Here is a 21,892-nt window from a genome sequence, read left to right on the forward strand (position 1 = left end):
ATAGGGGGCAAAAGAGCATGCTGTTAAGTTTGAGAAATTTAAAGATGTGCCAACTCTTGGTTGATATGATTAAGTAAAAACTGACAAACAATTTAAGGATATTTAAATCAAAATAGATGCTCCCATTGCAAAGAAAAATGCAGATATATGTTCCAGTAGATTAAACTGAGACCCAGTTACATTCTTTATCGACATATGTCATTGATATAAATGATGTACGACTGGATTAATGGGAAAAGTTCTGAGATGCAATAACCTCGGGGTCCTTTCAGCTTTTATTCAGAAAGGAGGTTTAATTGACTCACAGTTCTGCATGGCTGGGAAGGCCTCAGGAAACTTACAATCATGGTGGAAGGGAAGCAAACACGTTCTTCTTCACATGATGGCAGGAGAAAGAAGTGCTGGGTAAAAGGGGGAAAAGTCCCTTTTAAAATCATCAGATATCATGAGAACTCATTCACAATCAAGAAAATAGCACGGAGGTAACTGCCTTGCTGATTAAATTACCTCCCACCGGGCACAGTGGCTCATGCCTGTAATCCTGGGAGGCCAAGGCGGTGACCACTTGAGGTTGGGGCTTTGAGACCAGCCTGACCAACATGGAGAAACCCTGTCTCTTTATACAAAATTAGCCACGCATGGTGGCACATGCCTGTAATCCCAGCTACTCAGGAGGCTGAGGCAGGAAGATTGCTTGAACCCAGGAGGCAGAGGTTGTGGTGAGCCAAGATCATGCCATTGCACTCCAGCCTGGGCAACAAGAGTGAAACTGTGTCTCAAAAAAACAAACAAACAAAAAATTATCTCCTGCTGGGTCCCTCCCATGACACTTGGGGATTACGGGAACTACAATTCAAGATGAGATTTTGGTAGGCACACAGCCAAACTATACACTATACCAATGGCCATTATTATGCTGATGTACATTCTTTCTGTACCTAATTTGTTGAGAGTTTTTATCATTGAAGAATGTTGAGTTTTGTCAAATACTTTTTCTGCCTCTATTGAAATGATCATGTTTTTTCCTTCATTCTGTTAATGTATCACTTTTATGGTGAGCCATTCTTGCATCCCAGGAATAAATATCACTTGATCAAGGCTTGTGATCCTTTTAATATGTTTTTGAATTCATTTGCCAGTCTTTTTGTTTTGTTTTTAGGATTTTTGTATCTATGTTCATCAGGGACATTAGCCTGTAACTTTTTTTTTTCCTACTGTATCCTGCCTGGTCTGGCTTTGGTATCAGGGTAATGCTGGGATCATGAAAAGAGTTCGGAGGTATTCCTTTCTCTTCGAGTTTTTGGAAGAGCTTGAGAAGGATTAGTAGTAATCGTTCTTTAAATATTGGTAGTATTTACTAGTGAAAGTTCTGGTCCTGGACTTTTCTTTGTTGTGAGGTTTTTCATTACTAATTCAATTCCTTACTTGTTTTTTATTTTAGTTCAGATCAGACTTTTTACATGATTCAGTTTTGATTGGTTGTATCCTTATAGAAGTTTATCCATTTCTTCTAAGCTATCCAATTTATCAGTGTATAGTTGTTCACAGTATAGTCATCCCTCAGGATCCACAGGGGATTGGTTCCAGGACCACCCATGGATACCAAAATCCACACATACTCAATTCCCGGAGTAGGCCCATGAACTTGTGAATATTAAAATTTGGTCCTTCATATAAGAAGGTTTTGCATCCCATGAATACTCTTATTTTCCATTCATGTTTGGTTTCAGATGCTGAACTCATGCATATGGAGGTCAGACTATATTTATTGAAAAAAAAATCCACATGTAAGTGGACTCATGCAGTTCAAAGTCATGTTGTTTAAGGGTCAACTGTAGTCTCTTGCAATCTTTTGTTTTTCTGTGGTGTCAAATGTAACGTTTCCTGTTTCATTTCTGGTTTTGAGTCTTCTCTATTGTTTTCTTAGTCTAGCTAAAGGTTTGCCAACTTTGTTTTTTCTCCCTTGTGGAAAAAAAAAAAAAAAAAAAAAGCACACAACTTTTAGTTTCATTGCTTTTTTTCTAGCATCTATTTCATTTATTTTGGTTCTTATCTTTATCATCTTCTTCCTTCTGCTAGCCCAAACTAACTTTAGGCTTAGCTTGTTCTTTCTTTTCTACTTCTTTGAGGTGGAAAGTTATGTTGTTTGAGCGTTTTCTTTTTTCTTAATGTAGTGTTTATAAGTTTCACTCTTAGAACTGCTTTTGCTGTATTCTGTAAGTTTTGGTGTGTTGTGTTTCCATTTTAGTTTGTATCAATATATTTTTTAATTTCCCTTTTGACTTTTCTGTTTTGAACCATTGGTTGTTCAGGAGTGTGTTGCTTAATCTCCATATGTTTGTAAATTTTTCAGTATTCTCCCCATTATTGATTTCTACCTTCATACCATTTCAGTCGGAAAAAATACTTGGTATAACATCAAGCTTTTCAAATTTTAGAAGATTTGTTTGTGGTCAAATGTATGATCTATCCTAGAAAATGTTTTTAAAAAGAGCTTCAGTCTTGTGGTTGGTGACTGAATTCTGGTATACTTTTACTCAAGGCTAGGGCTTTCTTAGTCACATGGGGTTTTTATTAGGACCCTTTCTTTTTTGAGGTCCTTATAATTTTAATTTTTATGTTTTTGTCTCACAAGTCTAGGGATCTGCTCTGCTCGTCTTATCAGCCTTTCGGCAGCTGCTTTCTAAGCAGTAACTATTTTTAGGGAGAAACTCCCCCAAATACCAGGATATCTTTTTGTGACTCTTTCTTCTTGCAGATCATGTCAACACAATTCTTTACACATAGACTTTGTAGTTCTTCTGTGCATTCAGGACAGAAGTTCTTGTTTAAAAACATTTTGTTGTATCCATTCTCAGCAGGAGAGTTGTGTTGAATCACTTAATACACTATTACTTATATTGGAACTTCTCCATGCAAATTTAAAAATTTTTTATATTGTTGATTTAACATTTTTTTTGCCTTAATTACTTGTGAATTATGATTTGTGGGAAATGCTATTTCCCATTTTACTGTTATTTAGAAGTCTGTTTGCATTTTGGTATGGTACTTACATATTTTCAATTTTTACACTGAAACCTTTGATCCATTTGGAATTTCTCTAGATCTGCTGAGAAGTTTATATGAAACTTTTATTTGTGATGTTCACCTCTTTATCCACTCTCATTTTCAGGATTGTCTATCTTTTTGCCGTGGACTTGAAATTTTATCTTTTTATATAGTAAATTTGCCTGTAAATTTGCATCCATTTCTGAATTTTCTATTGTTTTGTTTCATTGTGTGTCTTTGTTCATGTGTCTGGGTGACATTCTTTTTTAATGGCTTTTTTTAGGCTTGTCATACAGTACTCTGTGTACGCTTAAAGTGTATAATTTGATCAGTTATGACATATGTACACCCTCATGAAACCATCACTATAATCAAAGTAATGAACAAAAGTTTTCTTGTGCCCTTTTGTAATTTATCACTCTACCCCTACCCTTGTCCCCCCGTTGTCTCCACACAACAAACTGATTGGCTTTCTGCTATTACAACTTGCAGTTTTTAGAGTTTTGATCAGATAGAAGAGTCCTTTTGTATTTTACTCAACAAGTTATTTTGTGACTCACCTATGTTGTTGCTTTTATCATCAGTTTGCTCTCTTAATTGTGTAGTAGTAATATTTTATTATACAAATATACAAATTATTTATCCATTTATCTATTTTTGGACATTTGGGTTGTTTCCAATGTTTGGTTATTACAAGTAAATCTGTCATGATCTTTTGTGTATATAAGACTGTACAGATATACACTTTCATTTCTCTTCAGTAAGGATGGAATGGTTAGTTTGAATGTATGTGCAAGTTTAATGTTTTTGGAAATTGCTCAACTGTTTTTCCAAGTGCTATACCAGTTTCCATTCCCACCAGAAGTGTATGAGATTTTCAGTTTATCTATGTCCTCATAAACACTTGATACTGTTTGTCTTTATACTTTCAGTTATTCTAATGAATGTATAGTAGTATCTCATTGTGGTTTTAATTTGCATTTTCCTTAAAATGCAAATTAAAGATAAAAAAGATCTTTCCCTGTGCTCATCTTCTTTCATGAAGTATATATTTTGTCCATTTTATATTAGTATATATGTTTTGTCTCACTGGTTAAGAGTTCTTTTTATATTCTAGATATAAGTTCTTTGCCAGATATATGCTTGCCAAATGTATTTTACCAATGTGTGGCTTGCTTTTTTATTTTCTTAACATTGTCTTTTGAAAAGAAAAAAAGTTTAATATTGATGAATTTCAATTTATTGATGTCTTTAAATCTACAGATTAATTTGATAACAATTAACGTATTCATAATATTGATTTTTCCAATCTATGAATATGGCATACTATTGTCTGAAATGACTGCCAAATTTTATGAATTGAAACCTAATCTGCTTTGTGGTGGCATTAAGAGGCAGGGTCTTTTGGGAAGTGATTTTCATGAGAGGTCCACCTTATAAAAGGACCAGAGGTAACTAGTTTAGCCCTTCTGCCTTCTGCCACATGAGCACACAGTGTTCACCTCTTCTGCCATGTGAAGAAACAGCAAGAAAGCCCTCACCAGACACTGAATGCTGGCCCCTTGATCTTGGACTTCCCAGACTTCAGAACTGTGAGGAATAAATTTCTATTGTATGTAAGTTGCCCATTCTGTGGTGTTTTGTTACAGTGGCACAGGAAGCACATTTCTTCAATTATTAAATCTTCTTAATTTCTCTGAAGTCTGTTTTAGAGGTGGTGGTTAGGAAACAATGGCTGTTGATATGCCAAATCCAACCTGTAGTTTATTTGGTGTGGTTCACAAAACAAGAATAATTTTTACAGTTTTAGTGCGTTGTTAGAATGCAGAAGAAAGTGGGATAAACACTAAAATATTTCATAGTTGCTACTTATAAAAAAGTTTTCCAGCTTCTGTCATAGAGAATTGTGTATAAATGTTGAACATAATTCATCAGATTCATTTCCAGGTATTCTACATTTCTGATGCTACTGAAAAACATCTGTTTATGACTAAGCTTATTTAAAATGTAATATTTCTGGTACAAAGTATTTGCTCAATATATACTCTATTGAATAAATGAAGAAAAACATTTTCATCTTTAGAAATAAACTTGTGAAACAGCTTGTTAAAGATGTTAAGGCCATGACAGATCAGCAAAAGAAAGACACTGGAAAGAGATTCTAGAGTGTGTAGCTCCCCTTTCTTTCTTGGCCTTCTGCAGACTATACTCTCTCCTATGGGCTCTTGTCTCACCTGTTACTTTCTCTGACAAAAACTTCTGGCATCTTAGAGACATGGATGTTGGTGCTACATGAATGAAGAAATCCTATGACATTGTTTTCAAGTTTTATTATCTTAATTTTCATTGCTGTTGTATTAGTCACGGTTTTCCAGAGAAGCAGAAGCAATAGGCTAGATAGGCAGACTGATTGTTTGATTGACTGGAAGGAATTGGCACACATGATTGTGGAGGTTGGCCAGTCTGAAATCCCTGGGACAGGTCCACAGATGGGAAATCCTCATAAGAGTTGATGTTCCAGTCTTGAGACTGAATTCCACAGGACAGCAAGCTGAAAACCCACGTAGGGTTTCTACCTTGAACTCCTGGAGAGAATTTCTTTTTCTTCATGAAAACTGTGTTGCTCTTAAGGCCTTCAACTGATTGAATGAAGTCTACCACATTATGGAGGGTAATTTTCTTTACTCAAAGTCTACTTAATTGCCTGTTAATCACATACGAAACACCCCTCCACAGCAACATCCTCAGGATGTTTGACCCCATAATTGGGTACCACAGCCTAGCCAAGTTGACAAAATGAACTATCACAGTTGTTATAGGTAAATACTATTTTATTTTGTACTTCAGTGTTATATCCTGCAACTTCATTAACTAATAATTTCTCCATATGGAAAAAAAAATGGTGAATAGGGGGCAGGACTAACTTACAGCTCCCACTTGGATGGACAGAGCAGTGTGTGGAGGCTCACATAGTGAACTTTTGCTCCAAGAACTACCATAGGAACGTGCCAGGAAAGCTGAGAGAATCCACAGACCCTTTGAAGGAAGCAGATAGCTGCCCCGGGAGACAGTGGAAAAACTGAATCCCCAAAGTGTGAATGTGTAAAAGCGGGATCATCTGCCTCCAAATACATACCCCCACTGGGGAACCTGAAGGTCCAGATCACAGGAGAAGGATTTGGACTTACATGGAGCTGAGACAAATTTAGAGAGCTGAGCGAAATACGGGAGTAGAAGACGTAGCCCTATGCACACTCTTGGTCCCCAGGGAAGCCATTTCTGATTTTGTCTCACAGGGGTTTTTTGGAAAGGGCTGCCAGGGGAACTGGGAAAAGACCACAGGAGAGGCCAGGTGTTGTGGTTCACACCTGTAATCCCAGCACTTTGGGAGGCTGGGGCAAGCAGATAACCTGAGGTAAGGAGTTCAAGACCAGCCTGGCAAACATGGGGAAACCCTGTCCCTACTAAAAATACAAAAAAATTAGCCAGGCATTGTGGCACTTGCCTGTAGTCCCAGCTACTCAGGAGGCTGAAGCAGGAGAACTGCTTGAGCCTGGGAGGTGGAGGCTGCAGTGAGCCAAGATCGCCACCACTGCACTCCAGTCTGGGCGACAGAGCGAGACTCTGTCTCAAAAAAACCAAACCAAACCAAACCAAAACAAAAACAGCAAAAGAAATAAACTTCCAGCTGTACAATTTTGATTGAATGCAAAGTTTCTAGACAGAACTTGGGAGAGGGAGCAAATCGGGAGTGCAGACACAGCACAGAAGCTGAGGCATGTGGGGAAGCATGAAACCTGAAAGCTCTGCTTGCTTTCTCAGTTGGGAGGCTGGTAGCCTAGGGCAAGTTCTCAGCCCTACTCACATGCCGTCTGGAAATAAACTCAGTGCTGTTAGTGGGGCATGGTGGGAGTGAGACTGACCTTTTGGGCTGTGTGGGAGCCGGGTGAGGTCTGTAAGTGCCGGCTTTCCCCACTTTCTTGGTGACCTACATGCAGCAAAGGCAGCCATAATCCCCCTGGGAACGTAACTCCATTGGTGTGAGAACCACACCCCCATCCCTACAGCAGTCACAGCAAACCCTGCCCAAGGAGAGTCTGAGTTCAGACACAACTAACCCTGTACCCACCTGATAGTCTTTCTCTACTGCCCTGGTAGCCAAAGACAAAGGACATAGTTCCTGGGGAACTCTATGGCCCCGCCTAATGCCTGAGTCTAGGGCAAGTTTGTATCCTTCCTACACAACCAGAGGTGATGTGGTCTTGAAAGCATTATCTCCTGGCTAGAGGCCAACCAACAGAAAACCAGCACATTTAACAAAAATACAACCAGGTACCCTCACAGAATCCACTGCACTCCCCTACTACCTATACCAGAGCAGGTGCTGGTATCCACAGCTGGGAAACCTGAAGAGAGTTCACATCACAGGACTCTGTGCAGACGCTTCTGGAGCCTGGTAGCTCCACTGGGTGGCTACATCCAGAAGAAAAATAAAAATCATTGCAGTCTGGCTCTCAGGAAACCACAAACCTAGGGGAAGGGGGAGAGCACCACATTAAGGGAGCAATCCATGGGATGGAGGAATCTGAACAGCAGCCCTTGAGCCCCAGATCTTCTCTCTAATGTAGTCTACCCAAAAGAGAAGTAACCAGAAAAACAATTCTGGTAATATGACTAAACAAGGTTCTTTAACAACACAAAAAGATTACACTAGCTCAACATCAATGGATCCAAACCAAGAAGAAAACTCTGAATTGCTGGAAAAAGAATTCAGAAAGTTGATTATTAAGTAATCAAGGAGGTACCAGAGAAAGGTGAAGTCCAACTTAGTGCAATATAAAAAAAGATACAAGATATCAAGGGAACAACCTTCAGTGAAATAGATAGCATAAAAAAAAAAAACCACAACTTCTGGAAATGAAGAACATACTTAGAGAAATGCAAAATACAATGGAAAGTCTCAGCAATAGAATTGCACAGGTAAAAGAAAGAAATTCAGAGCTCAAAGACAAGGCTTTTGAATTAACTCAATCCAACCAAGAAAAAGAAAAAATAATTTAAAAAAAGAACATAGGCCTCCAAGAAGTTTGGGATTACGTTAAATGACCAAACCTAGGAATAACTGGTGTTCCTAAGAAGAGAAATCTAAAAGTTTGGAAAACACATTTAAGAGACTAATTTAAAAAAAGTTTCCCCAGTCTTGCTAGAGACAGAGACATCCAAATACAAGAAGCTCAAAGAACACCTGGGAAATTTATTGCAAAACGATTATCACCTAGGCACACAGGTTATCTATCAAGGTTATCTAAAGTCAAGATGAAGGAAAGAATCTTAACAGCCATGAAGCAAAAGTATCAGGTAACCCACGAAGGAAAACCTATTAGAATAACAGCAGATTTCTCAGCAGAAACCCTACAAGCTAGAAGGGATTGGGGCCCTATCTTTACCCTCCTTAAACAAAATAATCAGCCAAGAATTCTGTATCCAGCAAAACTAAGCTTCAAAACTGAAGGAAAGATACAGTCTTTTTTTAGGCAAACAAATGCTGAGAGAATTCACCACTACCAAGCACTACAAGAACTGCTAAAAAGAGCTCTAAATCTTGGAACAAATCCTCAAAATACACCAAAATAAAACCTCCTTAAAGCATAAATCTCACAGTACCTATAAAATAAAAACACAATGAAAAAACAAAAGCAAGGTATTCAGGCAACAAATAGCACAATGAATAGAATAGTACCTCACATCTCAATAGTAATGTTGAATGTAAACAGTCAAAATGCTCCACTTAAAAATATAGAATGGCAAAATGGATAAATATTCATCAACCAAGTATCTGTTGTCTCCAAGAGACTCAACATATAACGAAGGGGTGGAAAAAGATATTCCATGCAAATGGACACCAAAAGCAAGGAGGAATAGCTACTCTTATATCAGACAAAACAAACTGTAAAGCAACAGCAGTTAAAAAAGACAAAGAGGGAAATTATATAATGATAAAAGGCCTTGTCCAACAGGAAAATATCACAGTCCTAAATATATATACACCTAATACTGGAGCTCCTACAATTACAAAACAATTACTACTAGACCTAAGAAATGAGACAGATGGCAACACAGTAATATTGGGGGACTTCAATACTCCACTGACAGTACTAGACAGGTTATCAAGACAGAAATTATGGATTTAAACTATACTTTAGAACAAATTGACTTAAAAGGTATTTACAGAACATTCTACCCGACAACTACAGAATATATCATTGGCACATGGAACATTCTCCAAGACAGACCATATGATAGGCCACAAAATGAGTCTCAATAAATTTAAGAAAACTGAAATTATAACAAGTGCTCTTTCAGATCATAGTGGAATAAAATTAGAAATCAGCTCCAAAAGGAACCCTCAAAACCTTGGAAATTAAATAACCTGCTCCTGAATGATCATTAGGTCCACAATAAAATCAAGATGGAAATTTAAAAATTCTCTGAACTGAACAATAATAGTGACACAACCTATCAAAACCTCTGGGATACAGCAAAAGCAGTGCTAAGAAGAAAGTTCATAGCCTTAAATGCCTACGTCAAAAAGTCTGAAAGAGCACAAATAGACAATCTAAGGTCACACCTCAAGGAACTAAAGAAACAAGAACAAACCAAACCTACACCCAGCAGAAGAAAAGAAATAACAAAGATCAGAGCAGAGCTAAATGATATTGAAACAAAAAAAATACAAAAGATAAACAAAACAAAAAGCTGATTCTTTGAAAAGATAAAATCGATAGACCACTAGTGAGGAGATTAAACAAGAAAAGGGAGAAAATCAAATTAAGCACAATTAGAAATGAAATGAGAGATATTACAACTGATACCACAGAAATACAAAAGATTATTAAAGGCTACTGGGTACATCTTTACGTGCATAAACTAGAAAACCTAGAGGAGATGGATAAATTCCTGGAAATGCACAACCCTCAGTTTAAACCAGGAAGAGTTAGAAACTTTGAAGGGACCAATAACAAGCAGTGACATTGAAATAGTAATTTAAAAATTGCCTACCAAGACAAAACAAAACAAAAAGTCCAGGACCAGATGGATTTGCAGCTGGATTCTATCAGACACTGAATGAGAAATTGGTACCAATCCTATTAACACTATTCCACAAGACAGAGAAAGAGGGAATCCTCCCTAAATAATTCTATGAAGCCAGTATCACCCTAATACCAAAACCAGGAAAGGATATAACAAAAAAAGAACACTACAGATCAATATCCCTGATGAAAACAGATGCAAAAATCCTCTACAACAGCATATGGAAAAGATAATCCACCATGATCCAATGGGTTTCATACCAGGGATGCACGGATGGTTTAACATTCACAAGTCAATAAATGTGATACACCATGTAAATAGAATTAGAAACAAAAGTCACATGATCATCTTAATAGACACAGAAAACGCATTTTACAAAATCCAGCATCCCTTTGTGGTTAAAACTTTCAGCAAAATCGGCAGAGAAGGGACATACCTTAACAAAATAAAAGCCATCTACGACAAATTCACAGCGAACATTATACTGAATGGGGAAAAGTTGAAAGCATTCCCCCTGAGAACTGAAACAAAAAAACTATGCCCTCTCTCACTATTTCTATTCAACACAGTACTGGAAGTCCGAGCCAGAGCAATCAGATGAGAAAAAATAAAGGGCATCCAAATCAGTGAAGAAGTCAAACTGTTGCTGTTTGCTGATGATATGATATGATACCTGGAAAACCCTACCCATTCCTCCAAAAAGCTCTTAGAATTGATAAATGAATTAAGCAAAGTTTTAGGATATAAAATTAATGTACACAAATCAGTAACTTTGCTATACACCAACAGCATCCAAGCTGAGAATCAAATAAATAACTCAATCACCTTTACAATAGCAGCAAAAAAATAAAATAAAATTCTTAGGAATATACCTAACCAAGGAGGTGATCCTTATCTCTAACCTTATAAAAAAATCAACCCAAGATGGATCAAAGACTTAAATTAAATCTAAGATGTGAAATCATAAAAAGTCTAGAAGATAACATTGGAAAAACCCTTACAGACATTGGCTTAGGCAAAGACTTCATGACCAAGAACCCAAAAGCAAATGCAACAAAAACAAAGTAAATAGATGGGGCTTAATTAAATTAAAAGTCTCTGCACAGCAAAAGAAACAATCAGCAGAGTATACAGACAACCCACAGAGTGGGAAAAAAACCTTCGAAATGTCTACAGGAACTCAAACAAATCAGTAAGAAAAAATTCCATCAAAAAGTGGGCTAAAGACATGAATGGATAATCCTCAAAAGAAGATATACAAATGGCCAACAAACATATGAAAAAAAAGCTCAACATCACTAATGATCAGGGAAATACAAATCAAAACCACAATGTGATACCACCTTAATCCTGCAAGAATGGCTATAATCAAAAAATAAAAAATAGATGTTGGCGGGGCATGGTGAAAAGGGAACACTTTTACACTACTGGTGGGAATGTAAACTAGTACAACCACTGTGGAAAACAGTGTGGAGATTCTCTAAAGAACTACCAGTTAATCCAGCAATCCCACTCCTGAGTATCTACCCAGAGGAAAAGAAGTCATTATATGAAAAATACATTTGCATACGCAGGCTTGTAGCAACACAATTCACAACTGCAAAAATGTGGAACCAGCCTGAATGCCCATCAATCAACGAGTGGATAAAGAAATTGTGGTATACATATATATTATGGACTACTACTCAGCCATAAAAAGGGACAAAATAATGGCATTTGCAGCAACCTGGATTGGAGACTATTATTCTAACTGAAGTAACTCAGGAATGGAAAATCAAGTGTATGTTCTCACTCATAAGTGGAAGCTAAACAATGAGGATGCAAAGGCATAAGAATAATACAATGGATTCTGGGAATTCAGGGAAAGGGTGGGAGGGTGGTGATGGATAAAAGGCTACACATTGGGTATAGTGTACACTGCTTGAATGATGGGTGCACCAAAATCTCAGAAATCACCACTAAAGAACTTATTCATGTAACCAAACACCACCTGTTCCCCCAAACATATTGAAATTAAAAAGTCAAAAATAATCCATAGGATTTAAAACAATTTTTCTAAATATCTAAATATGTCACCAACATACTTAAAGCAAATAATGATAATTTTAATCTTCCTTTCCAAAACATACATTCTATTTCTTACTTATGTTTATTTCTCTAGGTAAAGCCTCTATTAAAATATCAAGTAGGCCAGGCACCGTGGCTCACACCTGTAATCCCAGCTCTTTGGGAGGCCGAGGTGGGTGGATCACCTGAGGTCAGGAGTTCGAGACTCGCCTGGCCAACATAGGGAAATCCCGTCTCTACTAAAAATACAAAAATTAGCCTGGTGTGGTGGCATGCACCTGTAGTCACAGCTACTCAGGAGGCTGAAGCCGGAGAATTGCTTAAACCTGGGAGGCAGAGGTTGCAGTGAGCCAAGATAGCGCCATTACACTCCAGCCTGGGTGACAGAGCGAGACTCTGTCTCAAAAAAGAAAAAAAAAGTCAAGTAATGATAGAAGGCATACTTGGCTTATTCTCAAATTCCATGGAAGTTTTCAATGTTTCATTGTGTGATATTTGCTCCATTTAAAAATTTTTCAGTAGCTTCTATTTATATTGACATTTTCTCTTCCTTGAGATTTTAAAAAAATTATGTGTTAAATTTATCAAATATTTTTCTGCATCTATTGAGATGATCAATGGTTTTTCACCTTTTATTCCGTTAATATGAAGAATTACACGTTTATTTTTAAGTGCTAAGTAAATCTTTCATTCCTTTATAAAATCCAGTTTAGTTCAGTTGTCTCTCTCTCTCACACACACACATACACACACACCACAAACACATCATTTGTAGGTCTACGATTTTTGCACCTAATTTATGAGTTTGACCTGTAATGTTCATTTCCTGCAATGTATTTTCAAGTTTGGGTATAATCATTATGCTTGTCTCATAAAATGAAATGTGACCTGCCCCTGCCACCCATTTTAAATTTTTTGAAGAGTGGGGTAAAACTGGCAATACCAAATCTTTCCAAAAGTTTCTAAACCTTTTACATATCCCAATACCCAAATTTCTGTTCTATTCGTTCTCTTTATTGTATATTTCACTATTTCATTATTTGCTCTTATCATAATTTTTTTCTACTTCTTTGCATTTATACTGTTCTATCTTGGATCAGCCCTTCTGTTTTAATAAAAAACACATTTCCATCAATGTTCTAAGTATAAGATGATGACAGCTTTCACTTCTAAATTATTCTTTTAATCTGCTTAGTTATTTTTGATAATTTTTTCATTTTCCTTTATTTCTTTAAATATACTTTCTGATAATTGCCATATCTGCAGACTACCATTCTTTCTCTATCTTGGTTTTACATTTTACTCTCTTTTCAGTGTGGCTAGTTTTTGCGGGAAGAGTCTCACAGGTGATATGAATCTTTGTGCAAATCCATGTGAATGTGAGTTTTTGCTAGGAATTTTCATGAAAGGCTTAAAAATTTTATTTTTTCAATTCCCAAGAAAACTGGAGATGGGCAAGTTTCTTCAAAGCTTCCTCCTGTCTGCCGGTGGGGAGTCCACCTCTGCAGTTCTTCCATCGAGTGAGGCCCTTCTAGATGTCAGGCTATATGTGTATGGGAGGGACGAGCGGGTGGGGGAAAAAAATTAGGCCACCCATCCTATTTGGTCTCAGCCTTCATCTTACATTCCTTATGCTTGTAAAATCACACGCTCTAGGCCCTTGGTCTTCAGAATACGGTCCTCAGACCATGATATCAGCACCTCCTGGGACTCTCAGAAATCCAAAATCTCAGGCACTAGTTCCAAAAGTTGTCCTTGTGGATTTTTCTTTACTTTTAGTTTCGGCTTCCTTTCCTGTCCTATCAGCTTTACGCTTATATATACGTTTTCTATTTTTTGTGTGTGTACAATGATAGGTATAAATTTTTTTTTCTTAGTAATCGCATTTAGATTTAGCCGTTTAAGTCAGAAAAATAACGAAACGAGATCAGCATCGCTGGGTTCTTTCGTAGACGTCAGTAGGTTAGCTGGGACTGGCTTCCGGCAGTTGCTGTTTGGTCGATTACAAACTATTAAATACACCAGTGAGGATGAAATCCTTCCGTGCTATGGCACCTCCGCAAACTACTTCTAAACTCTGCGTCAATCCTCCCCTCTCCCATTGCCCTCCCTCAGCAAAGCCTCACGGTTTCGTTCGGAGTAGGCCACCGAGCCACTGCGAAAACCCGGAGTAACGGATTCGGGGTGCAGCTAGGGTCTCCTAGGGAGCACGGAGAACTTACAGAGCATGCGTAAAGCGCGGTGCGCGCACATGCGCACTCGTTCGCGCAGGGCCGCGCGCTGGTCTCTCAGGAGGGCTTGGAGGCTGCGCGAGCAGTTGACGTGTTCGGTGGCTGCGGAGGCGGCCGAGCTCTGGGAGGGGAAGGAGCGGAGGGGAGGGGAGGGGGTGGTGAGGTGGGGGGCTGAACCCGGAAGTGGGTAGGCGCAGGAGCGAGCGCGCCCAGAGTGGAGCTCAGCTGCTGGGAGCCAGCGGGGGAGCCTTGGGTTCCCGGTAATGGATCTGTGGGGCGTTTTCCCAGGGAAACTGGGTGGGAAGGGTAGCGGGATCGCCGACTACAAGCGCATTCTCCGCCTCGCCAGGGCCTGGGAAAGCTCTTCTGCTTCCTTTAGTCGTCTCTCTGGTTGACCCCAGTTCTTCTCTGCGCCCCTCCTGGGGCCGTCTCTCACCGGGTGGTTTTGGCCGAGGGACGCTCTCTATTCCTGAAGAGCTGTGCCTTGCCCGCCCGAGGAAAGCATGTTAATGGAGAGACTCGGATCTCGCGGCCGCCACGGCCTTATTGTCACCATCCCAGCACCCCTAAACCACGACTACAGCCTCCTCAACCCGCACAGTCAACGATCTTGGAAGATCTCTCCCATTTCTGCCAGGGTATTTTCACCCTGTTCCTGAATCAGGCCTGGAAGGTGTGCCTGGGTTCCTTTAAAATTATTCTTTTGTTGGCTGCCTTTTCTAAACCCGGCCCTCCTTGTTCTCCGCCCCAAAATCTTTGCCACGAATGAGTGTAAGCTGTGATTTTATCATCATTTAGTTATAATTAGAAGGAATTCGTTGATGATTGCCGTTGGCTGATCTAGCATTGCTTTGCCATGGAGTTATTTTACGTGGTTCTCACTCTTTTGCAGACCATGAAACCCTTGGGCACGCCCCTTCAGAAGCTGTTATCCAAGACAATCTAGTTTTCCTTTATAAATCACTTAAGACACTTATGAAGTTTCTTGTTCTGAAATTGCTGCACTGCAATGAAGAAGAGGAGAAAGGTTACTTCAAATCTTGAGAAGATCCATCTAGGCTATCATAAAGATTCTTCAGAAGGAAATGTTGCAGTGGAGTGTGACCAAGTGACCTATACTCATTCTGCAGAAAGACCAACTCCTGAAGCTCTTCACTGTTATCAGGAACTTCCTCCCTCTCCAGATCAGAGAAAGCTTTTGAGTTCTTTGCAGTATAATAAGAATTTGCTAAAATATTTAAATGATGATAGGCAGAAGCAACCATCTTTTTGTGATTTGCTTATCATAGTGGAAGGAAAAGAATTTAGTGCACATAAAGTAGTCGTTGCTGTTGGCAGTAGTTATTTTCATGCGTGTTTGAGCAAAAATCCAAGCACTGATGTTGTCACCCTGGATCACGTAACACATTCAGTTTTTCAGCATTTGCTTGAATTTCTTTACACATCAGAATTTTTTGTGTACAAATATGAAATACCTCTTGTTTTAGAGGCTGCAAAATTTTTGGACATTATCGATGCAGTGAAGTTGTTAAATAACGAAAATGTTGCCTCTTTTCATTCAGAGCTAGCTGAAAAGTCATCACCAGAAGAAACACTAAATGAATTAACTGGAAGACTATCAAATAATCATCAGTGCAAATTCTGTAGTAGACATTTTTGTTATAAAAAGTCTTTAGAGAATCATCTGGCTAAAACCCATAGGTCTCTTTTATTAGGGAAAAAACATGGGTTAAAAATGCTGGAGAGAAGTTTCTCCACAAGAAGATCAAAAAGGAATCGAAAGTGCTCTGTTAAGTTTGATGACACCAGCGATGATGAACAGGAAAGTGGCGATGGGTCAGACAATTTGAATCAAGAAAATTTTGATAAGGAAAAGTCAGATAGAAATGATTCTGAGGATCCTGGAAGTGAATATAATGCTGAAGAAGATGAGTTAGAGGAGGAGATGTCAGATGAATACTCTGACATTGAAGAACAAAGTGAAAAGGATCATAATGATGCAGAAGAAGAACCTGAGGCTGGTGATTCTGTAGGGAATATTCATGAGGGGTTAACTCCAGTGGTCATTCAGAACAGCAACAAAAAAATATTGCAGTGTCCTAAATGTGATAAAACATTTGACCGGATAGGTAAGAAAAGAAAACTTGTTTTCTATCTCTAATCAAAAAGATCGCTTATAAAAAGACTGCTTATGTAGGGAGAATACTTTGGTTTTCAATAGTGTTTATCCTGTTACTTTACATTTGTTGTGATTCAGGAATTAATTTAAGTATTTTATTAGCCTTTACTTTTCTTCATGTCCCAGTGGCATATCATTAGATCATGTAATTTGATATGAAAGACTCCAGAGTGTCAATAATTATCATGTAGAGCTTTGATTTATATGCCAGTTTAATTCCAGTGATAGGTACTATTTTTAAGTCATTAAAGAAAAGTAGATTATATTACATTTAGTAATTTGTATATTCTTTTCCCCTTGCATGGTAATATATGAGTTATAAATGTCACTTTTCCAGTATCTAGCACTATTTAATAGAAAGGGGATGTTTTAAATTAAACTATGGTGAAGGATAAAATTGAAATGAATGTAATTTAATACTGTAGATAAAGACTTTGGGAACTATCCTAGTTAGTAGCACTCTGGTTATATTATACATGTGACCTTAGCCAAAAGGCCAAGAAGCTTTGTTTGTTATAATAATGAATAAATCAATTTTTCTTCTATTGGAAAAGAATTTGTAGGAAATGTAGTCTATCATTTTAAGTTTTATGTCAGTACATATTTAATTTCAAGTTGTCTAATATTTGCTAGGTAAGATAATTCTTGGAAGTGTCTTATGTGAACTGTTCTAATATGAACTTTTCAGTTGCAACAATTAAGCTTCCAGGTAAATTGAAGTTATGAAATTGTGAAATATATTCTACCACATATAATGATAAAAACATTAGTGCAATCTGACCTGGTAAAATTACTTACCCAGTTTAATATATCTCCATATGTCTTACAGTGTTGCCTTACTTATGTTACTGATATAGGTGGAAATTGGTTTTATAAGAAATTGGTGATCATTTGCTGTAAAAATATGTTGCATTATATGCTGATATAACAGTGGTATCTACTTTTTGCTTTTTAAAATGTTTTTTGGAATAATTTTCTCTCCGAATCATAACACTTTGTATAATCTAATTTAATAATTGTTAATATTTTAACTGAGCCTATGTGCAAACGAATAAAAAAACTTCTTCAGTAACAATTCCAAGAGCATATGTATACAAGTAAATTGTTAAAGTTAGACTGGATAAAATGCTGTTGTAGAGCTCTAAACAAGTACTGTGAAGATGTATATAGAGGTGAGAACAGCTTTTTGGGTTGAAGTATCTGAGAACATTTCATCTTTCCAATAGACTTCTTAGACTTTGTACTCTTAGTGCATGCTTCCCGTATTCTGCCTTAATTGTCTTAATTTGACTTGGAGATGAGTGAATAGGGATGAGTTCGCAAATGGTATTGTAGGTGGAACACAAATATCTCAAACCATCCCATTGAACACTAGTCCTGTGACATGCTGTGTAAAAGAAGGGTTCTGTGTTCAAGTAAGATTGGGAAGTATATAATTCACAATCTGTTAACTGCCCGATTCTCTAGTAAAGAAACCTGTTGATTTTGCTTAACCTAATATTTCCTTAAATCGTTTTACCACAAGATATTTTGAAGGTACTTCTTTGAGCATCCTAGGAAACTACAGTTTTCTGCACAATTTGGGAAAACGCTGCTCAAGATTGAGGTGCTAATTTACTAAGAGGAGGACATTTCGCTCCTTCCTCCCTCCCTCCCTTCCTCCCTCCCTCCCTCCTTTCTGTCCCTTTCCCTTTCCCTTTCCTTTTTTACAAGTTCAGCCCAGACAATTGTGGGAGTCAATAGGTCACATTGTAGGTTTATTTCCGACTGATCTTTCTGAATGTATTTTACATTATGCCACTCTTTTACCCATTCCTCTCTTTTGTTTAGCCCTGCTGCTTGCTTTTCACCAGTAGTTTCTCATCTCTATTACCTTAGTATATCTATATCTATCTATATCTTATTCATATATTGCTAGTTAAAAAGCATGAGTTATAGTGATATAAGACTGCTTGGGTGTTTTGGAATCCTGTTCTTGGGTGAGATACTTAATCTGTCTGTGTTTTTGTTTCCTCATAAGTAAAGTGAGATGATGCTAATGTGATGCTAATAGTACCTTCTCATGAGGTAGGGAAAGGTTATTATGAGGATTAAATGGGGTAATTCTTGGGAATCACTTAAAATATTGCACAAAATATGGGTGTTCTAACATATTTATTATCTCTAAGCTGCCAAACATTATTAAACAAATATGAAATGATATACTCTCTGTCATCAAGAATCTTAGAGTTCAATGGGTACATGAAAAAAACACAATCATGTTACAATAAAGATAATTTTATCAGGATAATTACAGAAGACTAAGGAAATCAGGAGAAGTGTCTCAGAGCAGATAGTATTTGAGCTAAGATTCAAAGAATAGGTAACAGTTTACAAGACAGAAGGACCAGCATGTGTAAAGGCATTGAGGTATGTTGTATTCTGGAAATTGCTCAAGTGTGAGTGGTTTCAAGGTGGTCAGGTGTTATTTTCATAGTGAAAATAACAGGAGATGAAGGTGGGCAAGAAAGTGGTGGTCAAATTTTGTATGTCTTGTATACTCTACAAAGGCATATACTTTGGACAAAGTAACTTAACTAGACTGGACTTTATCCAGTAGGTGATAGGGACCATTGAAAAGAATTTTAGAAAGGAAACCATGGTGTATAAGAATTTTAGAAAGATCATGGTGGCTTCAGTGTTGGAGAAGAAAATTGGAAAAAGGAATGAAAAAAGAGCCAGGGAGATAAGAAGGAACATATGACAAAGGACCAGAATGATAATATAGCTTAGACTTGGAAGATGAGTGGCATTGGGAGTGGGGTGTAGAATGAGAGTAAAGCAGAGAGTTATAATACACTGAATGTAAACTAAGTGGACCGGTGATGGGTAGAATGAAAAGAGTATTTAGCAGAAGATCCATGTGTCTTAAGTGTCCTCTCTTACCATCTTTGTTATTAGAAGTACAGTTTATTTAAAAAATAACACAGGAGTTCGAGCGCCACCGTCATTATTCTCATACCATCCACATTCCTTTTGTGGAATTTTTAAATGTCACCCCAATTTTGGGTTATTTATCTGTCTTAGATTGTGAGCCTGGGAGTTATGTATCTTACTCTTGGCTAGTATTCTTTGTAACATCTCAGGTCATTTCAAGTAAATTTTTAGTAAGCAGCTGTTTATTTGAACTAAGTTGAAAAGTTGGTATCTGACTTGACTTTGGGCTTACAGCCAATTAGCATTCTTTAAGCTTCTAACTTGGCTTTTGTGGGGTTGGTTTATTAGAGATGCATAAGCTTTGAGACCTTCTGCTGGAACCATTAGTTCCACAATATGTAATCTACTAATTTGATTCCATTACTTTACATCTTTTATCCTTTCTGCCAGTTATATTTTTCCCTAGGTTACCGGCTGTCTTCTCAGCAAATTATCATGCAAATAAGAATCCTTTGACCTTTCCCCTTTCACCAAAAATGTAATGGATAAACAGGCAAAAACAGGGAGATGACAGATGGGGTGAGAGAGAAAATTTGGATAATTCATCTTTTTTATTGTTTCCACAGAGAACTAAAATCTTTCCTTAGATTAAATTCACAATCTCTTCTAGAGGTAGAACATGTTTTATACCTTTAAAAAAAAAATGTGACTAGTGCATCCTGCAGATATTCCACTTAGTTCTTAATAGAAAAGGGTTATAACAATGGCACAACTCTCTAAGGCTAAGTATTTTAATTACATATTCTTTAGAGTAACTCATATGACTATTTCAAGGTACATTTTAAGATGTAACAATATCAGATATATAATAAACTCATCTGGTGATATTTCTCTTTGTAAAAACTGCATGCAAAATCTAACATTGGTAATTTTATATGACCCATGTGGGAATAAATTCTGTATAAGGTCAAATTTGTTCATGTGAAAATATCTTTAATTTATGACTCCTGATTTGAGACATGATTCATATTGGGATTCAGTTCAGAAAAATGCTGTGGATAAAATTTCTTATGTTATAAAATGTTATGTATTTTCTGTTCACGATCAGGAATGCTTGGGTGTAGTTTAATATTCTATGAAGAATACTGTTTTTTTAAATTGAAACTTTGATAAGTTTGAAGTGAACATTTTGATTTATACATTATTATTGAATACCCCACTCCGTAAACATAGAGAAACAGTTGTAGATGTTTACTGTTTGTGCTAAGGAGTGCCCTCCCCACTGGCAAAAAAAAAAACAAAACAACAAAACACCTACCAAATGATTTAAACATGAAAATCGAAGATTAGCATATATTTTCCCACTAGTCTCTAGAGATCTACCTAGCTCTTTTGGGTCCAGCATTCCCTCAAAAGTTCTCTCGCCTGTTCTTGTTCAGAAATTCAAATCCGTGGCGATAACAGGCCATGCAAAGCCTATGTGCATAAAATTTGAATTCATAACTAAAAGATTATTTTACTTATTCAAATTTCTGTATTATCATTGGTCTGCTTGATTTTGCTCAATTTATTTAAAATGGTTTTTAAAAAAATCATGAGGTTTATCTAATTTTGGCTATTTCAGTTTATATTCACAAACTTTCTTCTTCTTTTTTTTTTTCCTTGCTTAAACCTTTATCTCTCCTGGTCTGTAGGGAAATGGAAACTTAATAGTCAAAGTGATTTTAATTTTTAATTCAACTGCCATTTCAATGACTTCGTATTTAGCTATAAGTAACTTAATTTTTATTTGCATGCGTAGAAGAAATTCTTGATTTTCAATAGAGGGAAAACGCTGCTAATTGTTAATTTAACATCTTTTCAGCAAAGGCATTTTCATAGCAATAAATGATTTGTTGAAAAATTTTTCATACTTTAAGATTTTTATTATGCTGCTACTTTTGTAAGACATAAAAATGAGGGCCAGGTGCAGTGGCTCATGCCTGTAATCCCAGCACTTTGGGAGGCCGAAGTGGGCGGATCACCTGAGGTCAGGAGTTCGAGACCAGTCTGACCAATATGATGAAACCCCGTCTCTACTAAAAATACAAAAAATCAGCTGGGTGTGATGGCATGTGCCTCTAATCCCTGCTGCTCAGGAGGCTGAGACAGGAGAATCGCTTGAAGCCAGGAGGCGGAGGTTGCAGTGAGCTGAGATCACGTCAGTGCACTCTAGCCTGGACCACGAGAGCAAAACTCTGTCTCAAAAAAAAAAAAAAAAAAAGAAATGAGAAGATTTAAGCATTAGGAGGTTGATAAGTTGTCTCTCAATTTTGAGAATCTGTGCTAAACATGCGCAATCAATCCCCAGTTACAAATG

At 37.3% G+C, this 21,892-nt stretch overlaps 2 protein-coding genes across 5 annotated transcripts in view; one reads left to right on the forward strand and one right to left on the reverse strand.

Moving 5' to 3' along the window:
* Window positions 1-14,421, reverse strand: part of CRB1 (crumbs cell polarity complex component 1) — a 274,285-nt gene extending 259,864 nt beyond the window's left edge. Inside the window, exons 1-2 of one of the 3 annotated variants that reach the window (XM_073011654.1) lie at window positions 14,334-14,421; window positions 342-401 (exon numbers count right to left, since the gene is read on the reverse strand). Coding sequence is in view for 2 of the 3 variants with exons in the window: in XM_073011652.1 (XP_072867753.1) it covers window positions 306-315 (10 nt within the window). In the remaining variant the exon portion in view is untranslated. Of the gene's footprint in view, window positions 1-305; window positions 1,954-14,333 lie in introns of those variants that run through there. The other 2 variants (XM_073011652.1, XM_073011653.1) reach the window with 2 other exon arrangements.
* Window positions 14,422-14,608: 187 nt separating this feature from the next.
* The window catches only part of ZBTB41 (zinc finger and BTB domain containing 41), a 52,079-nt gene continuing 44,795 nt past the window's right edge, over window positions 14,609-21,892 (forward strand). The window contains exons 1-2 of one of the 2 annotated variants that reach the window (XM_007989073.3): window positions 14,609-14,698; window positions 15,331-16,567. In XM_007989073.3, coding sequence (XP_007987264.3) covers window positions 15,448-16,567 — 1,120 coding nt within the window. In that variant the 5' untranslated portion in view covers window positions 14,609-14,698; window positions 15,331-15,447. Of the gene's footprint in view, window positions 14,699-14,776; window positions 15,112-15,330; window positions 16,568-21,892 lie in introns of those variants that run through there. The other variant, XM_037985772.2, reaches the window with a different exon arrangement.

The sequence above is a fragment of the Chlorocebus sabaeus genome, chromosome 25 (genome assembly GCF_047675955.1).
Source record: "Chlorocebus sabaeus isolate Y175 chromosome 25, mChlSab1.0.hap1, whole genome shotgun sequence".
NCBI classification, from domain to species: Eukaryota; Metazoa; Chordata; class Mammalia; order Primates; family Cercopithecidae; genus Chlorocebus; species Chlorocebus sabaeus.